At 38.5% G+C, this 24,058-nt stretch overlaps 1 protein-coding gene across 28 annotated transcripts in view; it reads right to left on the bottom strand.

Moving 5' to 3' along the window:
- Positions 1-3,859: 3,859 nt before the first annotated feature.
- Positions 3,860-24,058, bottom strand: part of SLMAP (sarcolemma associated protein) — a 110,519-nt gene continuing 90,320 nt past the window's right edge. For 13 of the 28 annotated variants that reach the window (XM_080926491.1, XM_080926516.1, XM_080926496.1 and 10 more), the window contains 7 exons: positions 20,675-20,797; positions 18,981-19,055; positions 17,980-18,300; positions 17,313-17,430; positions 13,101-13,272; positions 8,875-9,009; positions 3,861-5,689 (listed from right to left, as the gene is read on the bottom strand). In XM_080926491.1, coding sequence (XP_080782617.1) covers positions 5,597-5,689; positions 8,875-9,009; positions 13,101-13,272; positions 17,313-17,430; positions 17,980-18,300; positions 18,981-19,055; positions 20,675-20,797 — 1,037 coding nt within the window. In that variant the 3' untranslated portion in view covers positions 3,861-5,596. Of the gene's footprint in view, positions 5,690-6,901; positions 6,992-8,874; positions 9,010-13,100; positions 13,273-17,312; positions 17,431-17,979; positions 18,301-18,980; positions 19,056-20,674; positions 20,798-24,058 lie in introns of all 28 variants that reach the window. The other 15 variants (XM_080926513.1, XM_080926492.1, XM_080926500.1 and 12 more) reach the window with 5 other exon arrangements.

Below are 24,058 nucleotides of genomic sequence, written 5' to 3'. Positions count from 1 at the left end.
GGTTTGGTTTTGTTTCCCTTCAGCAGTAGGGAGGGGAGTTAGAAGGATCTCTGCAAATCTGAGGCCAACCTTGAGAGATAAAAGTTGCAGGGAGGGGGACAGGCATGAAGAGAAAGGACAACAGGAGACAGGGGAAGGACCTGCTTAAAGTACATCACATACTTAAAGGAAAATGACCTTATATAACCCTGTGAATCAAAAGAGTAATACTAAATTTGCAGGAGAGGTGGCTCTGGTTTTGTTTCCTTTGCTTTAATCATTTAAGTTCTTGTTATGTAGCCCAGGCTGACTCTGATCTCCTAGTCTCTAGGTCTCTTAGGTGCTGGAATTGCAGCATTTATAATTATACAACTTATGGCTTGCTGTGGTCATTTCTGAAGAGACTGGGAGACAGAGGGACAGGGCCAGAAACCTCCTGCAGTACAGCATGACACAAAATCTCTCTGCTCAAATCATGCAGATGACCAAGAGTATGAATCCACTTTGGTTCTAGACACATGCCTAGATAACCTGTTTGTTGTTGTTGTTGACTATATTTTGTTATTAAATTCGACTGTTTCAGATAGTGGCTGTGGGTAAGGGACATGAGTTTGAAGACCATGGAGAACTTTGAGAACTACTGATAACCCTTTCTAAGTTTAAATTGTAGGTACAACAGTTTTCTTGGGAAGCACCAGCAGCCTTGATCAATCACTATCCAGAGAAATGTGTTTCTCAGGCTCTCTCATTTTGGACATCCTGTAACTTCAGAAACCATACTGATGAGAACACACAGAAAGGGTGCAATTCTTACAGAAGCTTCTTTTGATATACTTCATAAAAATACAGTTTCAACAGTTCAGAAGTTTCCTGAAGTCAAGACATAAACTAGTAGTCTGTAACTTGGCTCTCTACCACTGCCCTCAGCCTTCTAATCATCTGGGGATGCCCTTGGCATGGCAGGATAGCAAATCTTATGCGAGATCTGGTCTAAGATACGCTTCATCTTGAAGAAAAAATATGTAGCTGTTTAATCTACTGCACAAGCAGCACTGTACCGAACACAAAACAAAAGCATATATACATACAGTAAACACATGCTTCCAGTTTAATGGGTTCATACAATCTCTGTCCTACTCCATCACGAACAGGTTTCTTTCAAAGAAGCTAAATATTTTTCCCAAGCTTAAGAGAAACAAAGGCTTCACTAGTTACCCGGAGTCCACTGCTCTTGGCAGGCAGACCTGCCCAGAAACAGAATCACAGCAGAGAAACAGCTAGGAGGGTAAGAGTACTACCTGGGTGGAAATTCCTACTCACTTAGCTGTAAGCACCAGGAATACTGTCACTAAATATCTGAGGCTCGAATGTGCTTCTTTGTCCACAAGGACTTCAGTGTGTGGAGGAAATTCAGCTGCAGAAGTTGGTGTTACTATGTTTCTAGGATCTAAAAGGAAAAGGCACAGTAAAGGCAACATAAAGATAACAAGAACTTGCCTGCTTTGCTACTGGTTACAAAGCATGGGTCAACTCAGCAGTGAGGCTTAGGACCAGTCTGCTTCCAGATGCAATGGGAACACTGAGTACAGAGGATGGCAGCCTGAATCATCCATGTGCTTACTATACCAAACGATTAGATGCTAAATTCACTCATGTCTGCTGTTTTTGTTTTAGAATGTCCATATTTATTACTTTTAAAAACAGACACATAAAACTATATGTTTTATGTATTCGTTTCTAAAAATATATAAGGGGAGGGGGAAATGGTTGAACCTAATTGTGGCTAAATAAGGGAACACACCTTGAGGGCTAGCATTAGGAAAGTAATCTTAATGGGTTTTAGCAAGGCAGAGAGAATGGGGGAGAGGGGCAAGGCCATATTTGCCAGGCATGGGTTGTGCCAGGTCCAGGCTAGCTGAAATCCCTTCAGTGTCCCATAGCTAACATCAAGCATTTGTTTAAAAAAAAAAAAAAAGTTAATGGAAAACCACAGAAACCTGAAGACAAGCATAGCATAGGAAGGAATTCTATTATATTACTATTATATAAGACTCCTGTAAGAATTACAGCCCTATGTGCACATGTATAGAATTTAAAATTAGGACACTGACTATTAAGTGACAACCAGAATTCATAAATACAAACATTAGTCTTTTTAAAGACAGGCACTTTGCCAAGTTACTTATGAAATTCTAGGACAACTTATAATCAGTTTGTTTCTAATATAATGCAGTTCTAAAATTTCACAGAAGCTATGCCTATAATCCCAGAACATGGGAGGCAGAAACAGGAAGATTGTAAATCCAAAGGTAACCTGGGTTACTTACTGAGTGATTTCTAGGCTAGTCTGGGATAAATAGCAAAACCTTGTCTCAAAGAAAATTATATTACTAAAAATAAATCAGAAGTCACAAAGAATAATTCTCTTTCTCTCTCTTACACACAGACACACACACAAACACACACACACACACACACACACACACACACACACACACACACACACACACACGGGGGTGGGGGGACAACTACTGTTATGGTTTAGGTAGAAATCCTACTGTAGGTCTCCACTGTTTTCCTTTGTGGAACCAGAACAATTGGACACTGGTGACACTATTTTTCCTGTTTGTTTGGTGTTTGGCTTTTCTACTAAAGCAAGCATTTCCTTCCCACACATGTTCCACACATAGAGGATGATCTCTAGTGTGGCGACATGAACTGTTGCAGTGGCCTACTCCCGAACATTCTGATCACTTACCTTACATTAGATCCACACTAACAGTCCTAGTATCTGAAATTTTGTGCACATAAGCGTGTGTGGAAAACAAACTTTTATAAGTACATTTTAAAAGCAAGCCTACAGTTTTACCTCTGTTTACCCATATGCAGATTTATCTTTTTTTCTTTTTGTAGCAGAAAAACCATAATCACTGGAAGAAGACAAGCTCATAGTCTGGGAAGGGAAGCTGAGGCAAGTCTGATGATGGACATAAGATAGAAAAGTATACTATTGTTTGGTCAGAAAAATCTCTTAGTTCACAGAGAATGTGATTCAAAGTTGAATTAGAGACAACAAATCTCAAAACAGCAGTTAGCTCATTAATAAGTCAAGCCAGCACTGCTCAAAGAGACCAAGATAAAGGAGCAGTGCTGTCTCAGGGGTTCATCAACTCATTTAAAATGAGATGTACTCTTTCACCTAAAACCATACTATTTGCAATAAATGCTCATTATGACATTCCACAAACATATCACTTAAATCATACTTTTATATGTTAGCTCTTTCATTTTTACACTACCACCAAAAATGTAGACTTCGTTTTTCTCAGTTTCCAGAGGAGGAAATAAAACTCAAAGAAAACAAAGATGATGAAACCTAGAGATAGGAGTGCTCTGGGTGTCTTGCCATACTGAGCACCATAGTCCTCTGTTTCGTTTTCATTTTTTAGACATGGTCTTACTTTGTAGTCCAGGGTGACCTTAAACCCACATGCAGATTCTGACTGCTATGTTTAAAATTTAATGAGTATCACTAGCTTATAACAATCCTGCTTTATTTAGCCTGGAAGGAAACTGAAACAAACTGGAGGGACTGTTTATGAACAGGCTTATTTTAAAACTGGAAATAACTACAAAATCCCATGTATTTGATTTGGATAAAGTAAATACTGACACTAGTCCTTACACTTACTGCCAGGAGTCTGGCAATGAGTCACATTTTAACAACAATAATACTAAAAGGTGGAAAGGAATAACACTAAGTTAGGAGAACTTCTTTTAAACCCAAAGAACATCTAACACATATTTAATACCAAGTCACTTCAAGGCTGAGGACGACTGAAGGCAGAACCAGCACTAAGAACTTCAATGATGTAAAACTCAAAACATGCAAAGGGAGATTAAAGTTATTTTATTAAATCATGCACATCACGTGTGTTAGTGCAAATAGTTTAATCTGTACTCCAGAAATTCTATTGTACGTTTTATCTTTACAAAATAGATTTCAAACAATTATTTACTTTAAAAAAGGTAATTTTGAAGTTATGCATTTCAGAACAGTATTTGCAATAACTATATACAAGAGGTACTGGGTACCACTGGCGTATTAGCATTCTGTGGTAGAGTGGCTTCCTGCAACAGAGAATGGTAAAATGAACTATATGACAGTATTTTCTACAAGTCATTTGTGGCTAATTCCTCCATAAACCTAGTAATTCTCCTGGCAACAATCCCAAATAGCTTTAAATACAACCTTTAAAGTAAAAACAATGACTGTCAAACATCACGAGGCAAATTATATCCTAACCGCCTTGTTTTTAATATCTGCCTAACTCTGGGTATTCTCATACAACATTCAAGCCAATTCCCTGACGTTCCCTTCCAGTCTTCACTGACTGAGGAAAACTGAACTGTGTGATGATACTTTAGGATATGGACATCACTATGGTGCTGCACAAAACCACAGCTAAACTTTAACCTCTGTGTTTAATGTATAATGCCAAGCAGTGCTTAGGTGTGTCACTGTGCAGGGAACACTACCAATCTTGGGAATAGTGCTACTAATTGACAGGCTGTTCCAATTAACAACAAAAAGAGAATAACCATTTGTATACCCAACCAAGAAATCTGTTAGCAGGGAACATCAGTTCACCCTGAATGTGAATTAGCTCCACATCAAAACCAAATTAAGTCAATAAAAGCTTATCTAAACATATAATTCTTCCTTCAATTAAACATGCTTGGAGGAACAGATGATAGAAAAAAAAATCATGCTCTCTAGACTGCTGTATATGAGAAGGTAACTTGGCTTTCAAAGAAAACATTTCTTAAATACATGAGGTTTAGTAAGTTACATTCCAATTCAGCCAACAGTTTGGTTGGTTGCACTGAAATTATGCAGTTATGATTTTGCTCCCAGTAATATTTCAGTTTGCTCAAGAAAATACAAACTCTCATGGAAAGTTTTCAAAGCTGATGTCCTTCACATCTTCAAGTCACATTAAGGCTGAACAAACATGTATGTATTCCCCAAATTATCATTATAAGAGAATATTTTCCAAATGTGTTTTTTCTTAAAAAAAAAAAATCCACACAAATAATTGTCTAAGTCTTGTTCCCAATAGCTCAGTGGTTTTATAACAAGTAAAAATGGCGTAAATATGTAAAAAAAATATATATATGTGTGTGTATATATTCAAACTGATAGGCACTGAGCACACAGGGCCTCTCTTCCCATGTATGTATTGGTTGTTCGGTTTGAGTAGTTATCGAATCAGAAAAATGAATTGTGTGACCATTAGAATTCAGAGTAAAATATCTATAAATTTATGGTATAAATAATTTGGTGCACTAAGAAGCCTACTTTAGGCCACCATAATATTCAGAATCTCAATGTACTAGTTTAAAAATTATATGTAAAACCGAATAAATTCACAACTTTATATCCTCTCTATAGACAGATATATTTTATATAAGTTAAAGCAATGACCCTACAGCTGTATGCTTGCACTTTGCTGTTTTAAGAGGTAAAAAGGAAGAAAATGGTTCTGCTTGTCCCCAGCATGAGTGTGGTACCAGCTTCTAGAGGGAGGACGGTGTACAGACTCAAGACACACTGTCATGGAGAAGCTCTGGCCAGACCTGGCACATACAGCACCATAGCTGTCACCGCAACCAGGGCCGCCAACATGGGCATCCAGGGCCAGGGTTTCTGTGTGGAAAGAAACCAAGAGTCAGTATCACACTCTCCCCTCTCTTTTCATACATATTTAACCTTTCAGTGACCTGTGCCCCATATACTTAAAAGACCATAGGAAACTCCTGTGTTTGCACTGTAAAGGTAAGTGTCAAAAAGAAAGACTCTAAGGGAGGGCACACTACAGGAAAGGCCCGAACAGCTTCCAACTCTGTTAGAGCTGAAACTTAGTAGTCACTTCTAAATGTGTCTCTGGGCGCTGCCTGCTGCATTTACTCTGCTGTCCACAGAGCTCAGGAAAACTGAGGCCTACAGTGCACTGCTGCTGAAAAGTTGGTTTGTTTTTATGAAAACCAGAGTTTCAAGATGGGGATAGAAAGAAAATGGTTCAGGCTTGATCCTGTAACTCAAAAGCAAAGAAGATGCAAATCAGAGAAAGTTCAAGAGGCACCAGAACCCTGCCTGTAGAGCCCTCTGAAGAGCACACTCTACTGACAGTTAAAGGTGAAGAGCAGACAGCCTTTCCGGTCAGCTCTCGGGTCAGGTTTATAAAAAGTCTATTTATTTTTGGTTGCTACCTTTATTCTTAGTGGTATTCTCAAAGTATTCTTGAGAACTATCGATTTGCAGATCAGAGCTCAGAAGGATTCTTTTAGAACCTACTTATATTCTCACAAGTAAATTCTCATTGGTGTTGAAATTGTGAGCCAATAGTTCCTTACATTAATCTCATTTTCTTTCATCTTCACAGAAAACAGGCAAAGTATTAAAGGGAAAAAAATAAAAGAAAGAACAACTCTATACCATGGAAAGGAAGGAAGGAAAGGAAAGAAAAGGAGGGAGGGAGGAAACATAACTAGCTGCAAACTTCAAAGATGCAAACTCTTCATTTCTTATTCAAATCTGCCTGAACACATAACTGGGACATGGCTGGTGATTCACTGCTTTATCCAGTTTGCTAAAGATAAAAACTCAGTTAAAGGAGGTATATTAACAACAGGTTAGCTTACGGTTAATTCATGGTTAGCATTACTACGAAAGAAACAAGACACAATGTTATGTGGTTAGCAGATTGCTCATTAGTGTGACACACACACAGCATACTAAATGAAGGGTTTGCTTCAGGTAACAAAATACCTGTGTAGTTTTGCCATGCAGTCTATTACAAATATGGCACAAACAGGTGACAGGGACAAACAGACAAGGACTCAACAGTAGTGCTTGTACCTTTCTCTACCACAATGGACCGAAACACCAAAACAGGAAAGCCAGGAATAGGCCGATGAAAACGGCTGGGACAGGTTGTAATATGGAGGGCTGAAGAAGGGAAGGGATATTAAAATCATTTTATGCTATGAAAAAAAAATCAGATAAGATGATTTAGACCCCAGGGGGTGGTTGGAGAAGAAGGAAAGGAAGACTGAGGTAACAGAAGTATACCATCAGGTTTTGAACCAATTCAAACATTTTAAAGACATCTAACGTGTTTCAGAATGATGGGCTGTGCTCTGTACACTAAGAAACTACTGCTTTAAAGGAACAGTTGGAGACAGTAGTCAGTGTGCTTGTTCCCAAATAGTCTAATGAAATGAAACAAGTCCAGACAGAGCAATGACAGTTTATCAAGTGATGGTCTATTCTGGTAATATGTTACTTTTTGTTTAATATCTGAAGTCCACTAGTTGATAAATATGTTTCCATGGCAATGGGTAGGGTATATTCTGTTCTACCATCAAAACCCATTTTCCTTCTAACTGAAATTCTCACTTTTGAGATAGTATTTATTGCTTTAAAGTTTAAGAATTTATCTTTTAATGTGAACTTGATTAAGCAAGAGACATAGCACAATGTATACTAAACAGGCAGCTGAAGCTCACAACTTTCCTTTATTCTAAATGTATCCGTTTTTCTCTAAAGAAAAGGGAATTATTTAGAACTATAAAGCTATGTGGGGAAAAAAGGGAAATTTGTCTGCAAGGTGAATCATTTGATACACCTATAAGTAGTAACAGCATGGGAAGGGTCATTCTGATCATGCAAGATGTCTTTACAGGTTAATTTAGCAGGAAGTGAACTGAAATTCTATAATCAGATATGAATTAACCCAAAAGAAAAGGTAACAAACTATTATGATCTGATTTTAGAAGATTTCTATAATTATGCAATAAAAAATACAATCCACTTTTGTTTGGCATAAAGCCGTCAACCTTTCGATTTCTAAAGGGCTCCTCCCTAAGCAGCGAGCGATCCTTTAATGCCTAAAGCCTGTAACTTTAGGAAGCGAGGGACAGCTGGACACAACTCATGAGCATTCTGTGGAGACTACACAACCAGGTGGCCATGCAACATCACTCATCTACGCTTGTGCTGCAAGTCAAGCAGCCTCAGGAAGCGTGTGGCTCACACCCACTGCAGTGTCCAAGCTGTGACAGAGTCTGAAGTAAGTCTCAGAGCACAACCAACCACACTGAACATCCATCAGTTAGGGCCCACAAAGGCAATGGTCACCAAAACAAACAACACGGACATTTATTTAGTACAACATCGTCTTAATAAACTTCTCTTTCTAACAAGTGAGAATCAATCAAACTACATTTACAGCCAAATGTTTTTTCATCTTTGTGCCTGCAACCATCTCTCTTTCTTCCTCTCTCTCAAACATACACTAGAAAGCTCTGTGTCAGTTTGCTAAATGCTGACACGGCAGATAAACAGATGGCTTTTGGGAATGTACATTACTAGCACAAAAACAAAACCATACTAAAGCTTTGCTTTCCAGGACAACCTGATGCTAAGGACCAGCATGTCCCACAACTCCTAAATGACCTCCCCCGTGGCACAGGCTTCATTTCCCAAAAGAAAAGAAATAAGCCCTACGAAGACTTTGTGACAGAACCTGACTCAACTGCACAAACCAGATCTTTCTTCTAAGTTGTTTTACTGACAGCTGCCTTCCTCCAGGCTGTTGTCAAGCTTTTCTATCACCTATAGAAAAGAGGCAAATTCTTAAAAAGAAAGAAAGAAAGAAATCCTATAGCACAATGGTTCTACCACAGATATTCATAATAAAAACTTACTTCTTCAGTACCTAGGCTGTTAGTTTCCCACAGCATAATAAAGTCTTCTGAAAGACATTCTTGAGCTTCTGACATTCCTCACAAAGGAACGTAAGCCGTAAGCCGAGTGGGGTAGACACTTACATTATTTCCTTTTTCTCGAAGCAGCTTCAGGTTGTCTTTACACTGTTTGAGCTCATCTGTGATTGATTGCTTTTCCTGCTCAGTCACTTCAAACTTCAACTTCAGTTCTGAGAGTACAGTCTGTGTCTTTTCATACTAAAGGCAAAGAAAAAAAAGAGTGTGCAGACTTGACATAAAACGAGTATGCAGTTATGGTTCTAGACAGGTATATGTACCGAGGCCCTGCTAATAACTTTCAACACCAAAGTTAAGTCTTTCTCTGTAGAGAAGGATAAGAGTCCCTGGCTCTCACAGTAAGAAATCTTTAGTGTTGACTTGTGTAATTACTTTCTTGCCCTGGTGTTAAAATCCAAGAATAGAACATACTGTGTCGCCACATTTATAATATAAAGGGTCATGTCTTCCATCAGGTGAGAAGCGGGAAAACTGAAAAAATTTCCCTTTGAGCAAAAGAAAACCAGATAGATACAAATCCTATAGACTAACTAAATGACAACGTTAGGTCTAAGTGTATTTCCTGGTAATTAAAAGTAAGTCTTGTTAGCCAAGTTGCTTAAAATAAAATAAAATTAAAACTTTTATAGGTCTTCCATTCCTCAGCACTAGTGGATATCATAAGTGAGCTATCAGAGTTTTCTAAGCAAACAAGGCAGAGAAATGCATCTGATTTTCCACTAAAGCTAGAGGTTTGACATTTAAAGCCTATCAGCACCAATTTTAAAAACCTTAAAAAAAATCTGTTTCTAACAGGAAAGGTTCCATAAAGGAACAAGCCATTTTCTACTATTTTCTACTCTTGAAAACTGTGTGTGTGTGTGTGTGTGTGTGTGTGTAATATATAGATGTAATATAAATATATATATAAACAGCACAACTTTCATACAAACTAGTCCTCGAACAAACCAATGTGATACACATGGATATGGTTTGATCTTTAATGTTTCCAGGAAGCTGGAATTCTAGACTGGTTCTGTTTCTAGATACTGCCACTTACTGAAGTCTAGGCTCCCAAAGGGATGCTGTTCTGCTGCTGGGTGTCTCTGTCTCTACTTCAGCTGCCCCATTCTGCTATCTGAGTGTTTCAGAGGGAAGGAAGCCAAGGACTGAATAGAAAACAAATATCCCATGATGCAGTCTGTCACATAAACTTCTTCTCTTCTCTAACATGTCTTAAGAGAATGGAAGATTTTTAGTTCTTCTTGACCTATATCCTAAACTTCACAAAGGATACCTTTATAAAGTGCTCTTGAAATAAAAACAGGTGGAGTGGAGAGACCCTCATCAATACTCAATAATGACAAATATAAAGAAAGGTGAAAGTGTAAAAAACATTAGAAGAGAAGGGGATAGGGAAGAGGTCACCAGGAAGGTAAAGAAAAATGTAAAAATTTTGTCACCTGAGAACATTCCCAAGACAGCCCTGGACAGTACTCTAGGAAAAGAACTACAGTCTAGAACCCATGGTTTTGTGACAGCATTTTTTTTCATTTGATGTGATGGTTTGTGAGTTTCTCCCAGAGGGCAGAAGGCTATTAGGAGGCTACCAAGAAAAAGTCCAGTGATAATAGTCTAGTTTTCACAATAGTCTGTGTTTTCTTAGAACACAATCAGTTCTCAGTGATCTAATAGTATGAGTAAAGGACAAGCCAAAATGGCTTTGTTGACCCAACTTTTCCTCTCCTTCCCTTGTCCACCATTTTTACATCCAGTCTGCCTTCTTCTTCAGCACCCTTAATCAGTTCTCCACTCCAGGGGCTGTAAAGCGGAACCACAAGAGAGCATCGCGGTGGGAGTTCTGTAGCACAGCTCCAGCACAGGAGTGCTTGGGGAAGACAGGGAAACCTCACATCAATCCTGACTCAGGATTGAGACAGGAGCTGTGTAGCCTAGGTTGGTACCAACTCAAGAGCTCTCTCAGCTTCCTAAGTGTGGAGAGTGCCAGTGTATGCCACAAACTGGTTGAACTCTTGGATCATAGATAGTCTCACTAAATTAAAATAAATAAATGCTTTATAAAATCAAATATAAAGATGATACACAAGTCTTACTATTGAACAATAAAACTTATTTCTCTTACTTTTTCCTTGGAGTTGTTTACATAGCAATTGTCATAGATAATGCTTCAAGCAGAACAAAGGTCATCCTCCACAGCCTTAGCTCTACACTGCGCTGGGATTTCACTTCTGCTCCCTCTTGCTTTTTAACTTGGAAGTAACCAGTGACTTTAGATCTTAAGATAGAAATATTGCTTAATATTACCAACACCTGTAGCTCTTCTCCATTAAAAAAAAAATCATATCTGGGGTTGCTCAGTTTGCAACTGTTTAACCTTTTTCAGTACTGAAGGCACACAATCAGAACTTTTTTTTAGCACATTAAGCATGATACCATGAAAGAGCAAAGGGAAATGTTGAAAAGAAGTGCATATACATTACTAAAAAGTAATAGTGTATTTGTAGTGGATTACACAGAGATAAAAAACCTTATTAAAACTATTTTACTTACAGACTAGTATCTAATACATTGACAGAAGACAAACAGAACAATTTCACATTACAAAGGAATATGATGACCATAGATTATTTCACAAGGAAAAACAGTGAACAAGAAAATAGGAAAGAAACATACTGACAAGTTCAGACATATTTTTAAATATGCTGCATTTAATGCAATCCAAAGACCAGCAACAGTTTAGATGCTGTGACAACATGCCTCGGCCATTTGTAGAAACAGTGAAAGCATTTGGCACTGATTATTCAGTGACTGGAAGCAGACAAACAAATAATGCAACAAAATGCCTAATGTATTCATAATAACAGGACAGATCATCTTCCAACCACATATTCTCCCCAGTTACTGAAAGAATTATGGCACATGGTCTGGAAGGACACAAAGTGCTTACAGTATTAAATATTAAGATATTTACTTTGGCACAAAATTTGTGTTTCAACCAAATGAAGATTTTCCTAAAATACACATCCTTAAACAGGTAAAGCAGAACATTTCAAAATCAATGTATCTACACAAATATAAAAACTGTTGCAGTTTTTTTCCCATTAAAAATAAGTGCAAAGACAGAAGAACAATAATCATTTCCAAATTCAGGACACTCCAGGCAAAGTGCAAAGAGAAACTTGCATTAACCAAATTTTCTAAAAACAACTTTCAGAAAATTCATTTCTAAAGACTAAAGCTGTCTTCTCCATCCTCTAACTTAGGAGGAATCTTGCTTATGCCTGCAGCTTGTGTTTCCGTATGAGCAGACTATTAACCTGCATCCTGAGCTGGCCAGGAATTGGTGCAGGAAGGCCAGCTGGAGCGAACACAATGTGTACCACCCTGTTGTCAGCTTTAAGGAAATGTACCTATCCTGCTCAGAAAGACCATGAGTAGGTCCTTTCCAAAGTCAATCTCTCACCCTCCTTAATACAATCATTTAAAAAGCTAATGAAATCAAGGTTTAAGCAAAATCACATGAAAATATAAGTGTGTGTGTTTGTGAAGATGAAAAGAAATCAGAGAGAGAAAATACAGTTTCCCAGAACAGACATTTGCCTGCCTGCATATAGGTGAATTTTAAGTAACATTTTTCCTGTTTGTTTTCTAATACAGGATCTCATGTAGTTTAAGCTGACCTCAAATTCATTATGTTGCAGAGGCTTCTCCTGCTCTACCTCCCAAGTTCCAGGGTTGTGGTTGCAAGTTTTACTTTAGTGTTTTGAGCTAAGGTTCATTATGTAACCCAGCCTAGCCTTGAACTCACTACAATCATCCTGCCTCAACCTCTCAGGTACTGGAATGACAAGCATGAGCCACCACATCAGGGTGAGTGACTTTTTAGTCACTCTCCTAGGAGTGTATAACTCCAGCACTAGTGTTGCCCTAGTGGTTCCCTTCTGGAAGAACCATTCATTAAATATGACACTCTTATGATAGCTAAATAACAGACCAAACTTCTGCTACAGAGACTCTCTCATGTCAGTCAACTGTTAAAGGTAAATTGAAAACTAACTCTTACTTCTGTAGGTTTGAAAACAAACACTTGATAAATTTTGTCGGTATGAACCATGACGCACACCTAAAATGACCAGGCTGGAGTGTTCCAAGTGTCAACTGACAGGTAATATGGTTTCTGCTTTTCTTTATTTCTAAGTAGCATGGATGTCTGATTTGCCTTTGGCTTTGAATCCAACCGTAACTGGACTCAGCATGTCTTTTCGCTTTACCTCTTTCTGTACATCCTTGGCTTGGTTTTCAGCCTTACTGAGAAGAGTTTTTAAGTCAGCTGCATCCCGAAGGTGTTGTTCTTTCAAGGATCCCACTTGGTTCTCGAGCTCTTTCCTAGTCATCTGAAGGATGCTGAGGTCACTTGTGAGCTCCAAGCTCTGCTTCTGAGAACTGCAACATAAACACTGACAGTCATCACAGTAGACACTGGACACAGAGGAAGCCTGGAATCCACAGCATTTCATCAGGTAAGAGTGGGTTTCACAGCAAGAAGAAAAAAAAAGGCATAAAAAAAGTAAGATACTTTTAGTATGGGAAAGGCATTAAAAATCCCTTTAAGTTTAAAGCTGTATCCTTTTAAATAGAAAAGTAGAACTTTTATAAATAGAAGGAAATGACTAATTGTATGTTGAACATTTTCTTTGCTTTTATTATTTTCTTGATTTGAGATAGGGTCAAACTATGTAGTTCTGGCTGGCCTGGAACTCCCTTTGTAGACTAGGCTAGTCTTGCACTCACAGAGATCTGCCCACCCTTGCTTTCCAAATGCTGACATTAAAGATATGCATCCCCATGCTGGGCCCTAATTGTATACTTTAGATCAAATTATCTTTACTAGTTGTATCATGAATATATCGAAATATATATTTCAACTATGTTACAAGATTAAGTACTTGAAAAAAGAATAGGGGTCAGAAACCTAAGCTCCATCACGTGGGGAAGAAAGCAAAGAACAAGGACTAGACTGGGAGGTAGATCCTGGCCTTACCACGAATTAATGGTGGAATATGGAGCAAACCACTTAACTGCTTTGCCTTATTCTCTGAATAAACATTTTCTGCACTCTTAGATGTATACAGGCACCACACTACTAATAGCAGGGGGTTTCTCAGTGTCCTCTTCTGCCATACATTCACTTCTGGTCTGGCTAGTTTAATGTCTACTCAACACATTCTAGAATCAACTGGGAAGAGAGAAGCTCACTTGAGAAAATGCCCCTTATTGACTAGCTGATGGGCAAGCTTATGAGGTGGTTTCTTGATGGATGACTGGGGTGCAAGCCTCTAGTCTAGTGTGAGTGGTGTGATCCCTTCAACACGTGGTTCTGAGTTGTATAAGAAAGCAAGCTGAATAAGCCACGAGGAGCAAGCCAATAAGCAGCATTCTTCCACAGCATCTGCTTCAGTTCCTGCCTCCAGGTTCCTGCCTTGACTTCCTGTCTGTGACCTGGTAAGTTGTGCGATAATAATAAACTCTTTTCTATCCAGGTTGTTTTGGTCATGGTGTTTTATTATAGCAATACATTATCTGAAGTTATTCTCCAGCTTTAATTAAATGATTATTTTTGTAATTTGCTATTAAAATAATTTTTTCATTGGGCTGGAGTGATGGCTCAGTGGTAAAGAACACTGACTGTTCTTCCAGAGGCTCCGGAGTTCAATTCCCAGCAACTACATAGTAGCTCACAACCATCTGTAATGGGATCTGATGTCCTGTTCTGGTGTGTCTGAAGACAGCAACAGTGTACTCATATAATAAGATAAATAAATAAGTCCTATAAAAATTTACACATGAGGAAAATAACTGATATGAATGAACTTTATTACCTTTTCCAGAGACTGGGGATGTCCCTCAGTGGTGGAACATGTGACCATGTGGCTAACATGACCAAGACACTAAGTTTAATATCAGTATAAAAAATAATCATTCCTTGTTCAAGTCTTTGATAACAGTTAAAAAAGGACTTATTTGGCTTACAGAAAAATGAGCTCCCACAAGCAGTTAAAAGAATGTAAGAGTTTTCGCATTGGAGAGGTGGCTCAGTGGTTAAGAGCAGTAGTTGCTCTTCCAGGACACCAGTTTCAAGGGATATGTTGTCTGCAATGTATGCACATGGTATACATGTACACAGACAACAAAGCACCCATACATATAAAACATTTTTTTTAATACATGATTTTCAAACTGACAACATTCTGTCCTTGAGTGGAACTTAATTAGATTCAATACTATAAACAAAGAACTCCAGAACACATATCTCACTCTGATTGTACAACAGGCAGACTCTTAGGGATGAGTCTGATGGCATCAAGCCAGTATACCTAGGCACTGAAGGGCCTTTATACCCTGCGTAGAGAAGCTTAGCAAGTAAATTTATAGTGCTCAGGCAGAAATGTTCAAGAAACTGAATTAATGTTATGTATGAAGTTAGACAGGGGACTAATGATAGGTGACACAGCATGACTTTCTGGTACCTATTATTTCAGGTGTGAGATGGGTTTTCCCAGCCTTAGCATCCCACACAGCTGTCCATCAGGCAAGCAGCAAATAACCAACTGAAGCCCAACATTTTAAGCTACATGCTTCTACTCACATGGAATCTATAAATAAGATTTTAAACAGTTCAGCAAAATTGACATAATTTAAACAGAATAGTACTTTAACTCTGTTAGATTTTAATTAATCACATCTCAAAAGTGAGAGATCAGAAGGTTCAGAATGTAGGTGGAGTAGTTACTGCCTATATTCACAGTGCTTCAAAGACTAAGCCTGTAGGGTTAGGAGTTCAGGGCCAGCCCTTGGCTCCATAACAAATTCAAGGCCAGCTTGGATTACATGAGACCCTAGTTCAAAGTACTAACAAATAAGCAAAATCAATCTGTTTACATGTGCTGCCACACAAGTAATCAATATATACACATAGATGCATATGTGTATGCATTATGGGTCTTTATTTTGGCCTCTTCCTATTTTAAGCCTTGCTTTTACTGTTTCATGTTACAAGGAAACATTTGTTTTATTAATTATCACCACATATTCAAAAAACACAATATACATAAAATACATGATAAGACTGAGCAAAGCCATGGCATTAGAAGAGAAAAATTAGGGGCTAGAAAGATGGCTCAGTGGTTAGGAGCACTGGTTTGGTGTTCCAGAGGACCCAGGTTGGGTTCCCAACACCTCACAACTCTCTCTAACTCTAGTCCTACAGAATCCAACGTCCGCTGCATATACAGGGTGACATATGACACCACTCTCACTGTGTGCAAGCAAAGCACATACATAGAAAAGAAAAGTTCATAAATCCTTAAAAAAGAGAGAGAAAAACAAAGTACTTTGTGAGATTTCATGGTAATACAATGAGGGGCCTCAGAGAATAAATCAACAGATCTGTCCTTCAGGTCTTTTCTTTCTGAGTTTATGAGGGGTGTGGGGTTGAGATAAGGCTACCCAGACTGTAGAGCTAAAAAAAACTTTTTTGAAAAAAGATTTTATTTATTTATTATATATGAGTACACAGTCTCTGTCTTCAGACACACCAGAAGAGGGCATCAGATCCCATTACAGATGGTTGTGAGCCACCATGTGGTTGCTGGGAATTGAACTCGGGACCTCTGGAAGAACAGTCAGTGCTCTTAACCACTGGGCCATTTCTCCAGCCCCTAAAAAGGACTTTGAATTCCTGGTCCTCCTGCCCCCTCTTAAGTGGCATGCCACCCACCATACAGATTAGTTCCTCTGTGTGTGTATATCAACATATGTACTGTATCTGTATCTGTACATATACAGGTGTGTGCATCTATTCTGAATAAGGGAAAGCCAAAATCAATGTCAGCTGTCTTTCTCTAGAGACAAGGTCTTACTGAACCTGGAGCTTTCTGTTCTGGCTAAACAGGATGGAACAAGCCACAAGTCCAATTTCAATCTCTCAAAATCTCTCTATCATCCTCTCCCTCACACTAGGAATAGAACCCATAGTCCTCCATAGGTTGCTATATTCCTAGCCTCTTCCTGTGTGATTAAGAGGCAAAATTTATGCCTCTTGTGGTAAATTCTTTGTTGCAGACTTAGATCAGCACTCTTACTAAGAGATGAGTTGGGTGAAAGACCAATAACTTTATATGTGCAATGCACTGTTATTCTGTTAACAAGGTACTTTCGGTTCTGGACCTCTGCTCTGTTTTCAGCAGTGGGAAATGGTATAGCAGGGGCATCCAAGCAGATCTGAGTTCTAGGGAATTCCATAAAAAGCAAGCTTACAGGATACAGTGGTAAAAGAAATGAGATGATATAATATAACTATCTGTGTGTATCTTGTTATATATAACCAGTTTGGCTGAACATTTTGCTCCAAAATGTATCAAATTTTAATTTACAGGACACTTAAAGACAAATATTCTGAAATTAAAAGGGAAATTCTCACATACTTGTGCAATTCTTTCTCTTGCCGCTGCAGTTCTGATGACAACAGCACGTTCTCCTTTTTTAGTGAATGGCATTCAGTTTCTAATACATTCCATTCCTTTCTCAACTTCTCTAGTTCACCTAAAATAGTCACAAAACATATTTGTTAACACAGAAACCCAAATCCATTATATTCAAAGGAGACAAGAGTACCATTTCAGAGAATAGCCTCTGTCTCCTGAGTGCTGGCATTTAGGACATGTCCCACTATGCATGGCTACTTCTCTGTTTTAAAACAATGTTAACAGTTTGCTTGTTTTTGGCACAGGCTCTCACGATATAATCCAGGCATGCCTTAATATCATAATCATCTGGTCTCTACCTCCTTGGTGCTGGGATGATGGGCATAAGCCATTGTAAGGATGCATACTCTTCAATGGCATTATACAGAATAGTGCATGCCTATAAAACTGCAACTGATTATACAGCCTGTAGACTAGCAAAATGTAGCTACAGCCCTTGTATAGAAGCCCTGGTTTATGTAGTTACTATCTATTAAAGAGAAAATTTCTGCTGCCATAAATTCAGAGCTAGCAGGTGTGGGCTGGGACAGCACAGTGAGACTAAGGCCACCCCTCCTATTCCCTGAAAAGTAAGAGGTAGGAGCTTTCCGCTTCAGAATGCATTTACCTTGCAACCTTGTTGCCTCCTCTCTTTGCTGGACTTCACACTGCTGACATCTAAGCTGGAAAGTGCTCTGCAGACTTTTGATTTCATTCTCATATTCAGATGCTGCTTTCCTCCAGCCCTCAAGTTCCGCTCTCACCTTCTTAAGCTCTTCTTGCAAAGAAACACAGTCAGTGTCCCGCTCAGATACAGCCTTGGCTGCTGCTTGATGAAGGAGCAGAATCTCATCCTGGGCGCTAAGCAACTTCTCTCGAGTGCTGGAGATCTCGTTGTCCTTTTCCTCCTGCAGAGTCTCCATATCCATGTGTAACCTCTGCAGCTGGACTGCAAACATGTATTTATCAATCATTCTCTTAAGTCAGAGGGATTAGGAGTGACAATGACAATTACCGTGCAGCCTTGCTATCACAGCTGTTTCTTTTGATTAAACTTCACGAAGCAATCCATGTTTGATACAGAAAATACCAGAACACAGATGTAAAAGGAAAAAAACCAAAGAGCTAAAATAGATTTTATTTTAATATTTTGGCATTTATTTTCCTTTTTTTCTAATGCCTTCATGCATATATAAAATAACAAACACTGAGTAGAAAGAGATTTACATATATCTATGTATATAATATATATTTTTCTGTCCTCTTGTTGATACAAATATTTTGGGGGGAGGTAGTGAGACAGAGTTTTAGCTCTGGCTGGATTCAGATTCATTATGTAGCTGAAGTGTGTCTTAAACTCATGACCTTCCTGCTTCTTGCATGCTGGGCTTATAGGCATGCACCATTACAGCAAGCATGATCCCTGCCTTTTTAATTCCAGTGTTTTAGGATGGACCACTGGCACAATCCCTCCCTGTTGTCTGTTTTAAGGGTCTGGTATGACAGTCTCTAGAAAAGAACCAAAGTCATGACAGCTGAGGCCCTTTGCAATCTTACTTTCCATTCTTCTGCACTCACTGAACACAACTATAACCACAGTTGTCTAAAACAGTCTTGGGTGCCCCATACCTTGAAGAACCTGTATTTGTTTAGCTGATTCCTCAACTTGATTTCGATAGGCTTTTCGTTCTTCTTCTAAAAGAGCTAAGAAGCAAAAACACAGTGTATCTAATTTTATGCGTTAATAAAAAACATTTACAATTGTGAAACTAGAAATTTATAAAATTTGTCTTTTAAAGTTTATAGAAAGACACAAGGTTAGGTGATAAGTATTATCAGTATTAGCCATTAAGATTTTAGAACACAAAACAATAGTAAGAAATCTATAAAATCCAGTTCCATAGTTTCCATACACTGATTCGCCAGTAGACCTTTCTTATACAGGAAACGTCCAAACAATTGTTAGTCATCATTTGAGCAATGCGATAGCACATGCTTACAATCCCAAACATTGGGAAGGCTAAGACAAGGAATCTCACAAGTTCAAGGCCAGCCTAGGCTGTGTTAGAGGGTTGGGATATACCTCTGAGGAGTGCTTACACAAAGGCCTAGGTACAATACCTAGTACCATTAAAATTAGCATATTAAGGATTGAGCATCATATTGAATACTTAATCTAACTCAAACAGAGGTAACAGAGGCAGGAAGATCTCTGTGAGTTCAAACAAGTTGTCTATGTACTGAGTCTCTTGCCAGCAAAGGCTATATAGTGAGACCCTATCTCAAAAAAAAAAAAAAAAAAAAAAAAGGCAACAAAAGAACCTACTCCCTAACCACAAACAAAAAGCAAATCAAGGGCTGACTGCTAAATATTTTTTCATTGTAATTAACCATTGGCCTGTATCCTAAAATAGATTCAAGAAAAACAAATGCCTTTTTAAAATTTTCTGCAGTTCTGGGGCTGAAAGCCAGGGGACCACATGAGCTAGGCTGGCCTTCGATGGAGTTGTAGACCTTAAGATAAGCACAGTGCTAACAGCTCTTCAGCATAGTCACAAGAATTCACAGCTTCACCTTGGCATGTGAATGTTCTGCACAGGAAGGGCATCTTATAAAACCTAAGGATGCCATAAGAATCCATGAGCTGTACCTTGGGACTCTCCGAGAGGCAGATACTAGAATGCCGTGGGAGCATAGGTATGGTCCCCACAGCAGACGATTATGAGCCACAAGGAACAGAAGTGGCCAAGATGGAAAAAAAAATTTTTTTTGAGGACATCTAACTATCCAGGCTGGCCTCAAACCTACATTCTTTTTCTCTCTACATATACTTCTTTGCTCTGTTAGAAGATTCCATATCTTGAACCTTGCCTGCAACCTTCCTGTTAAATAACCACCCCTGAAAAGTGAGCACTAACTCTAGGAATAACTCCATTTACAGGTCCTCTCCCTCACACAAGGCTTGTGTTACACTGGTTGATGGAGCCTCTCACATACAAACACATCTGCAATATGAAATGCTCTGAAATCTGAAACTTTTGACAGCAACCATTTCAGATAAGGGACATTCAGCCTGCAACCAGCACTAACTAACAATTAACGGTGGGATCTTTTGTTGGTAGAGCTCTTATGTTCTTCACATTCACAAAGAAGGAAGGCGAGGAGCTTCCTTCCTCTCACCATCTGAAGTAGGTATGTGAGAACAAGCCTAGCCCAGCCCTAGCTCTGGATCCTGCCAGGCCTCTGGGCTCTGAGCTCTGTGTCATCACATCACAGTGCTGCCTCCACAGGACCCCAGGGAGCTGCAGGGATCTTCATCTCACCTTGCAGGTCAAAGCATTTTTGTTTACTTGCTCTAGCTAGCTCCTGGGCTTCCACCAGTTCTTTCCGAAGATGCTGAATGTCTTGTTTGGCCTCAGTTTCTGACTGGGTACCCTGTAAGTCATCTGACAAAAACATGTTTATTTTAAAAGCAAGTGTTAGCACTGCACTATCATCTTTGTAACTAATACCTGACATAGTTTTTTTTTTTTTCATGTTTAAACATAAATAGCTTACAACATGGCACAACTGAGTTAAATAAAACTTAGAAGCAAATTAGAGTAAGCATATTAGTTATTTTTACCTTGAACAACAAAGAGTTAATACAGACACTAGCACTACTATAAAATACAGAAATTAACATACATATTATTGACGCACAGCTCCTGTAAACTTGAAATTCAGTGAGATAGGCACACAGCTATTTTCCATCAATTTTCAAATTATGTTCATTATCACTACGGTTATTGGTGTGAGTGTGACACACACACCATAGTGCATATGTAAGTCAGAAGACAACTTTTGTCTCTTTCTCTCCAACACAGGGGTTCCAAGGACTGAACTCAGGTTTTTCAGGGTTGGCAGCAAATGCCTAATTTACCACATTAACTCTTTCCAGCTTCTTTTCCATCGATTTTGAAATTTAAGAATAAGATAGGAAAACTTTGCCTGGAACTTAAATAAAAATGGAAAAACAAAAGAAATTCCATCTTCAAGAAAGAAAGTGAGGACAGCAAGGCTCAGCAGGAAGAGGAGATATTACCAAGCCCACCTGTAGGATCTGTGTTCCACCCTGACTCCTTAAGAGTCAATTTACAAAAACTGGTTTTTGGGTTTGGTTTGGTTGCTTTTGTTGTGCATGTGTGTACGTTTGTATTTGTTTTGAGACAGAGTCTCACTATGTAGTCCTGTCTATTCTGACCTCAGTATACAAACTAGGGTGTTATGAGATCTCTCTGTGTCTCCTGAATGCTAAGATTAAAGGTGTGGACCAGCAAATCACTGCCCCTTCAAAAACAGTTTTAAAATCTTACAGTAACATTACTTGTAGAGTACAAAATAAAAATGTGTGTGTGTGATAAACATTAAAAAAGAGAGATCATTTGAGGGTGGCATAGCAGCTGGAGAGAACTGGAGAGAAATGGAGAAACAATGCAGTTATAGTTTAAATTTTAAAAATTCAAAAAATACTGTCAACTATAAAAATACAATAAAAACTAGACTGGATGTTCCATCATACCTAATTTGTACCCAATATCACATGCACAGCAGATAAATATACATACTGAATCATCAACTGAAGTCACCGTATCAATTTAACTGGAATAATTTAGTCCAGCACTACCCACTTCCCTAGCCTCTTTCCTTGCAGTGCTCTGCGGCTCACCCTGTGCGGTGTTAAACTTCTAGCAGCCTAGAAAGACGACGCAGTGGCTAAGAGTACTTGTCAGGAGGGCTTGAATTCAGACTCTAACTATGTGGGTGACTTCCAAATGCACACAGGCCCACATACACACTTCCAAAACATACCCATATACAAATGTCAGCACACATGGGCACACACACATGCACACACAAAATCAAACAAATCTTTAAAAATATTTTGGCTATTGAACACTGACTAACATCATCCAGAAAGTCCTATTTTATATTGCATTTTGAATTTTTTTTTTTTTTTTTTTTGCTTACCAGGGAGTACTAGGATAGCCTGGGCTATAGGGTGAGATTTTTGTAACAAAAAGAAAAAAATAAAGATTCTTACTACAATAGGAGCCAAGACAACAAATATATAAAAATAATAGTTATGAAATCATTCTTGACCCTTATTGTAGCAATACCTAATTGGGAGAAAATAATCAGCATATGCTAAAACAGAAATAGTAACAAGTCTGAGGCTTAATGGAACATGCGTGTAGTCATGAACAACTCTCCACAGGGTACTTATTACTTACAAAAAGAAAATTAGTTACTAGGCAAAGAGAAACCTGTGAGGTAACACCTGAATTAGTCAAAGTTAGTGTCACCAATAGAGCAATGCAGAATAAGGCACCTTCTGCAATGGTATTTCTGTAAAATATGTACAGTTCAAACCTAGTCATGAGGAGGCATTTGTCATATCCAAACTGAGAGACATTTTAATTGTTCCATACTGTTCAAAACTGTTAATGACATGAGACTTAAAGAGACTAAAGAACCAAGACAAAGGTAGTGCATGATCCAGGACTATTTTGTCATAGCACATTTCTGAGACAAATGGAAAATGAGAATAAAGTCAGCAGACTCAAGCACAGCAATAATGTATCAGGCTAATTTCTTAATTCTGAGATGGTATAGGAGTCATGTAGGAGAAGCTGGATATATGGGGCAACGTATTTAGGGACAAAGGTTATCATGTCTGCGGTTCTGAATGATCCATGGGTAAAAGGTGAGAGACAGGATGAAGAAGAGGAAGCTTAAGGATGAAAAATCGATAAAGTGAAGGAATGCAGGTGCGGTGCTCACATTTGGAGAATCTGAATGAACAGATAGGACTCAATCCTAATGCTGCAACTTTTCTATAGGTCAGGAATTATGTAAAAATTATGTAAAAAATTAGAAGAAATTGTCTACATTTTTTAAATACAGGAAATATGGTAGAATATTGAATAACACTTACTGAATCTAGGAAGTAGGCACATATTGGTGTTTCTGGTTTTCTTCAACTTTTACCATGTTTGTAATTTTAAATAATTAAAAAACTCTCTTAAAGTAATCAATCCTAATGCCACTATCTTAGGACAAGTCCAATTCTTTCTGACTGAATTCCATCAGCTTATTTTGCCTTCTGTGTGCACAGTAAGAGCAAACAGATTCCTGCAAGGGCTAAAGGAAGGCTCTTTCTTTAGGGCCCCTCATCAATGAGGAACCCACCTCGAAAGCTTATACACAGACAGTTTATCCCATCCAGCCTCACTTCCCCGGGATAGGTCATGCTGTGAAACAAAACTAGCACAGCACTCCACTGTCCAGCGAGATAACAAGGGAGTGGGCTTATGCCAAGTAGTCACATTTTAAAGGAGAAAACATAATCAATGCCGCAATGACATACAAAGAAGCACTATTTGTAAATTAGTTCTTTGAACCATAAAAGACCAACAAATTTAATTACAGAAAGAAAAGAGATGGCATGCATCAAATCATATAAACACAAACTCTAGAATATTTGGTCACAGAATAGTACTTCTACTGACTAAAACTCCTGGCAAATTAAGTTGGTGTAATAAACACAAATGACCATATTCAAACTAGTTACATCGTTAGTGTGCAGATCATCCTTCCAAACAACCAAGAGCCGATTTTTATCAAAGACTAATGAGAAATCTTTTTCTGCTAAGGTTGATTAAGCA

Source organism: Micromys minutus (genome assembly GCF_963924665.1).
Source record: "Micromys minutus genome assembly, chromosome: 12".
Lineage (NCBI taxonomy): Eukaryota > Metazoa > Chordata > Mammalia > Rodentia > Muridae > Micromys > Micromys minutus.
Note: the sequence above shows the minus strand (reverse complement) of the source record. Positions and strands in the feature narration are given on the sequence as shown.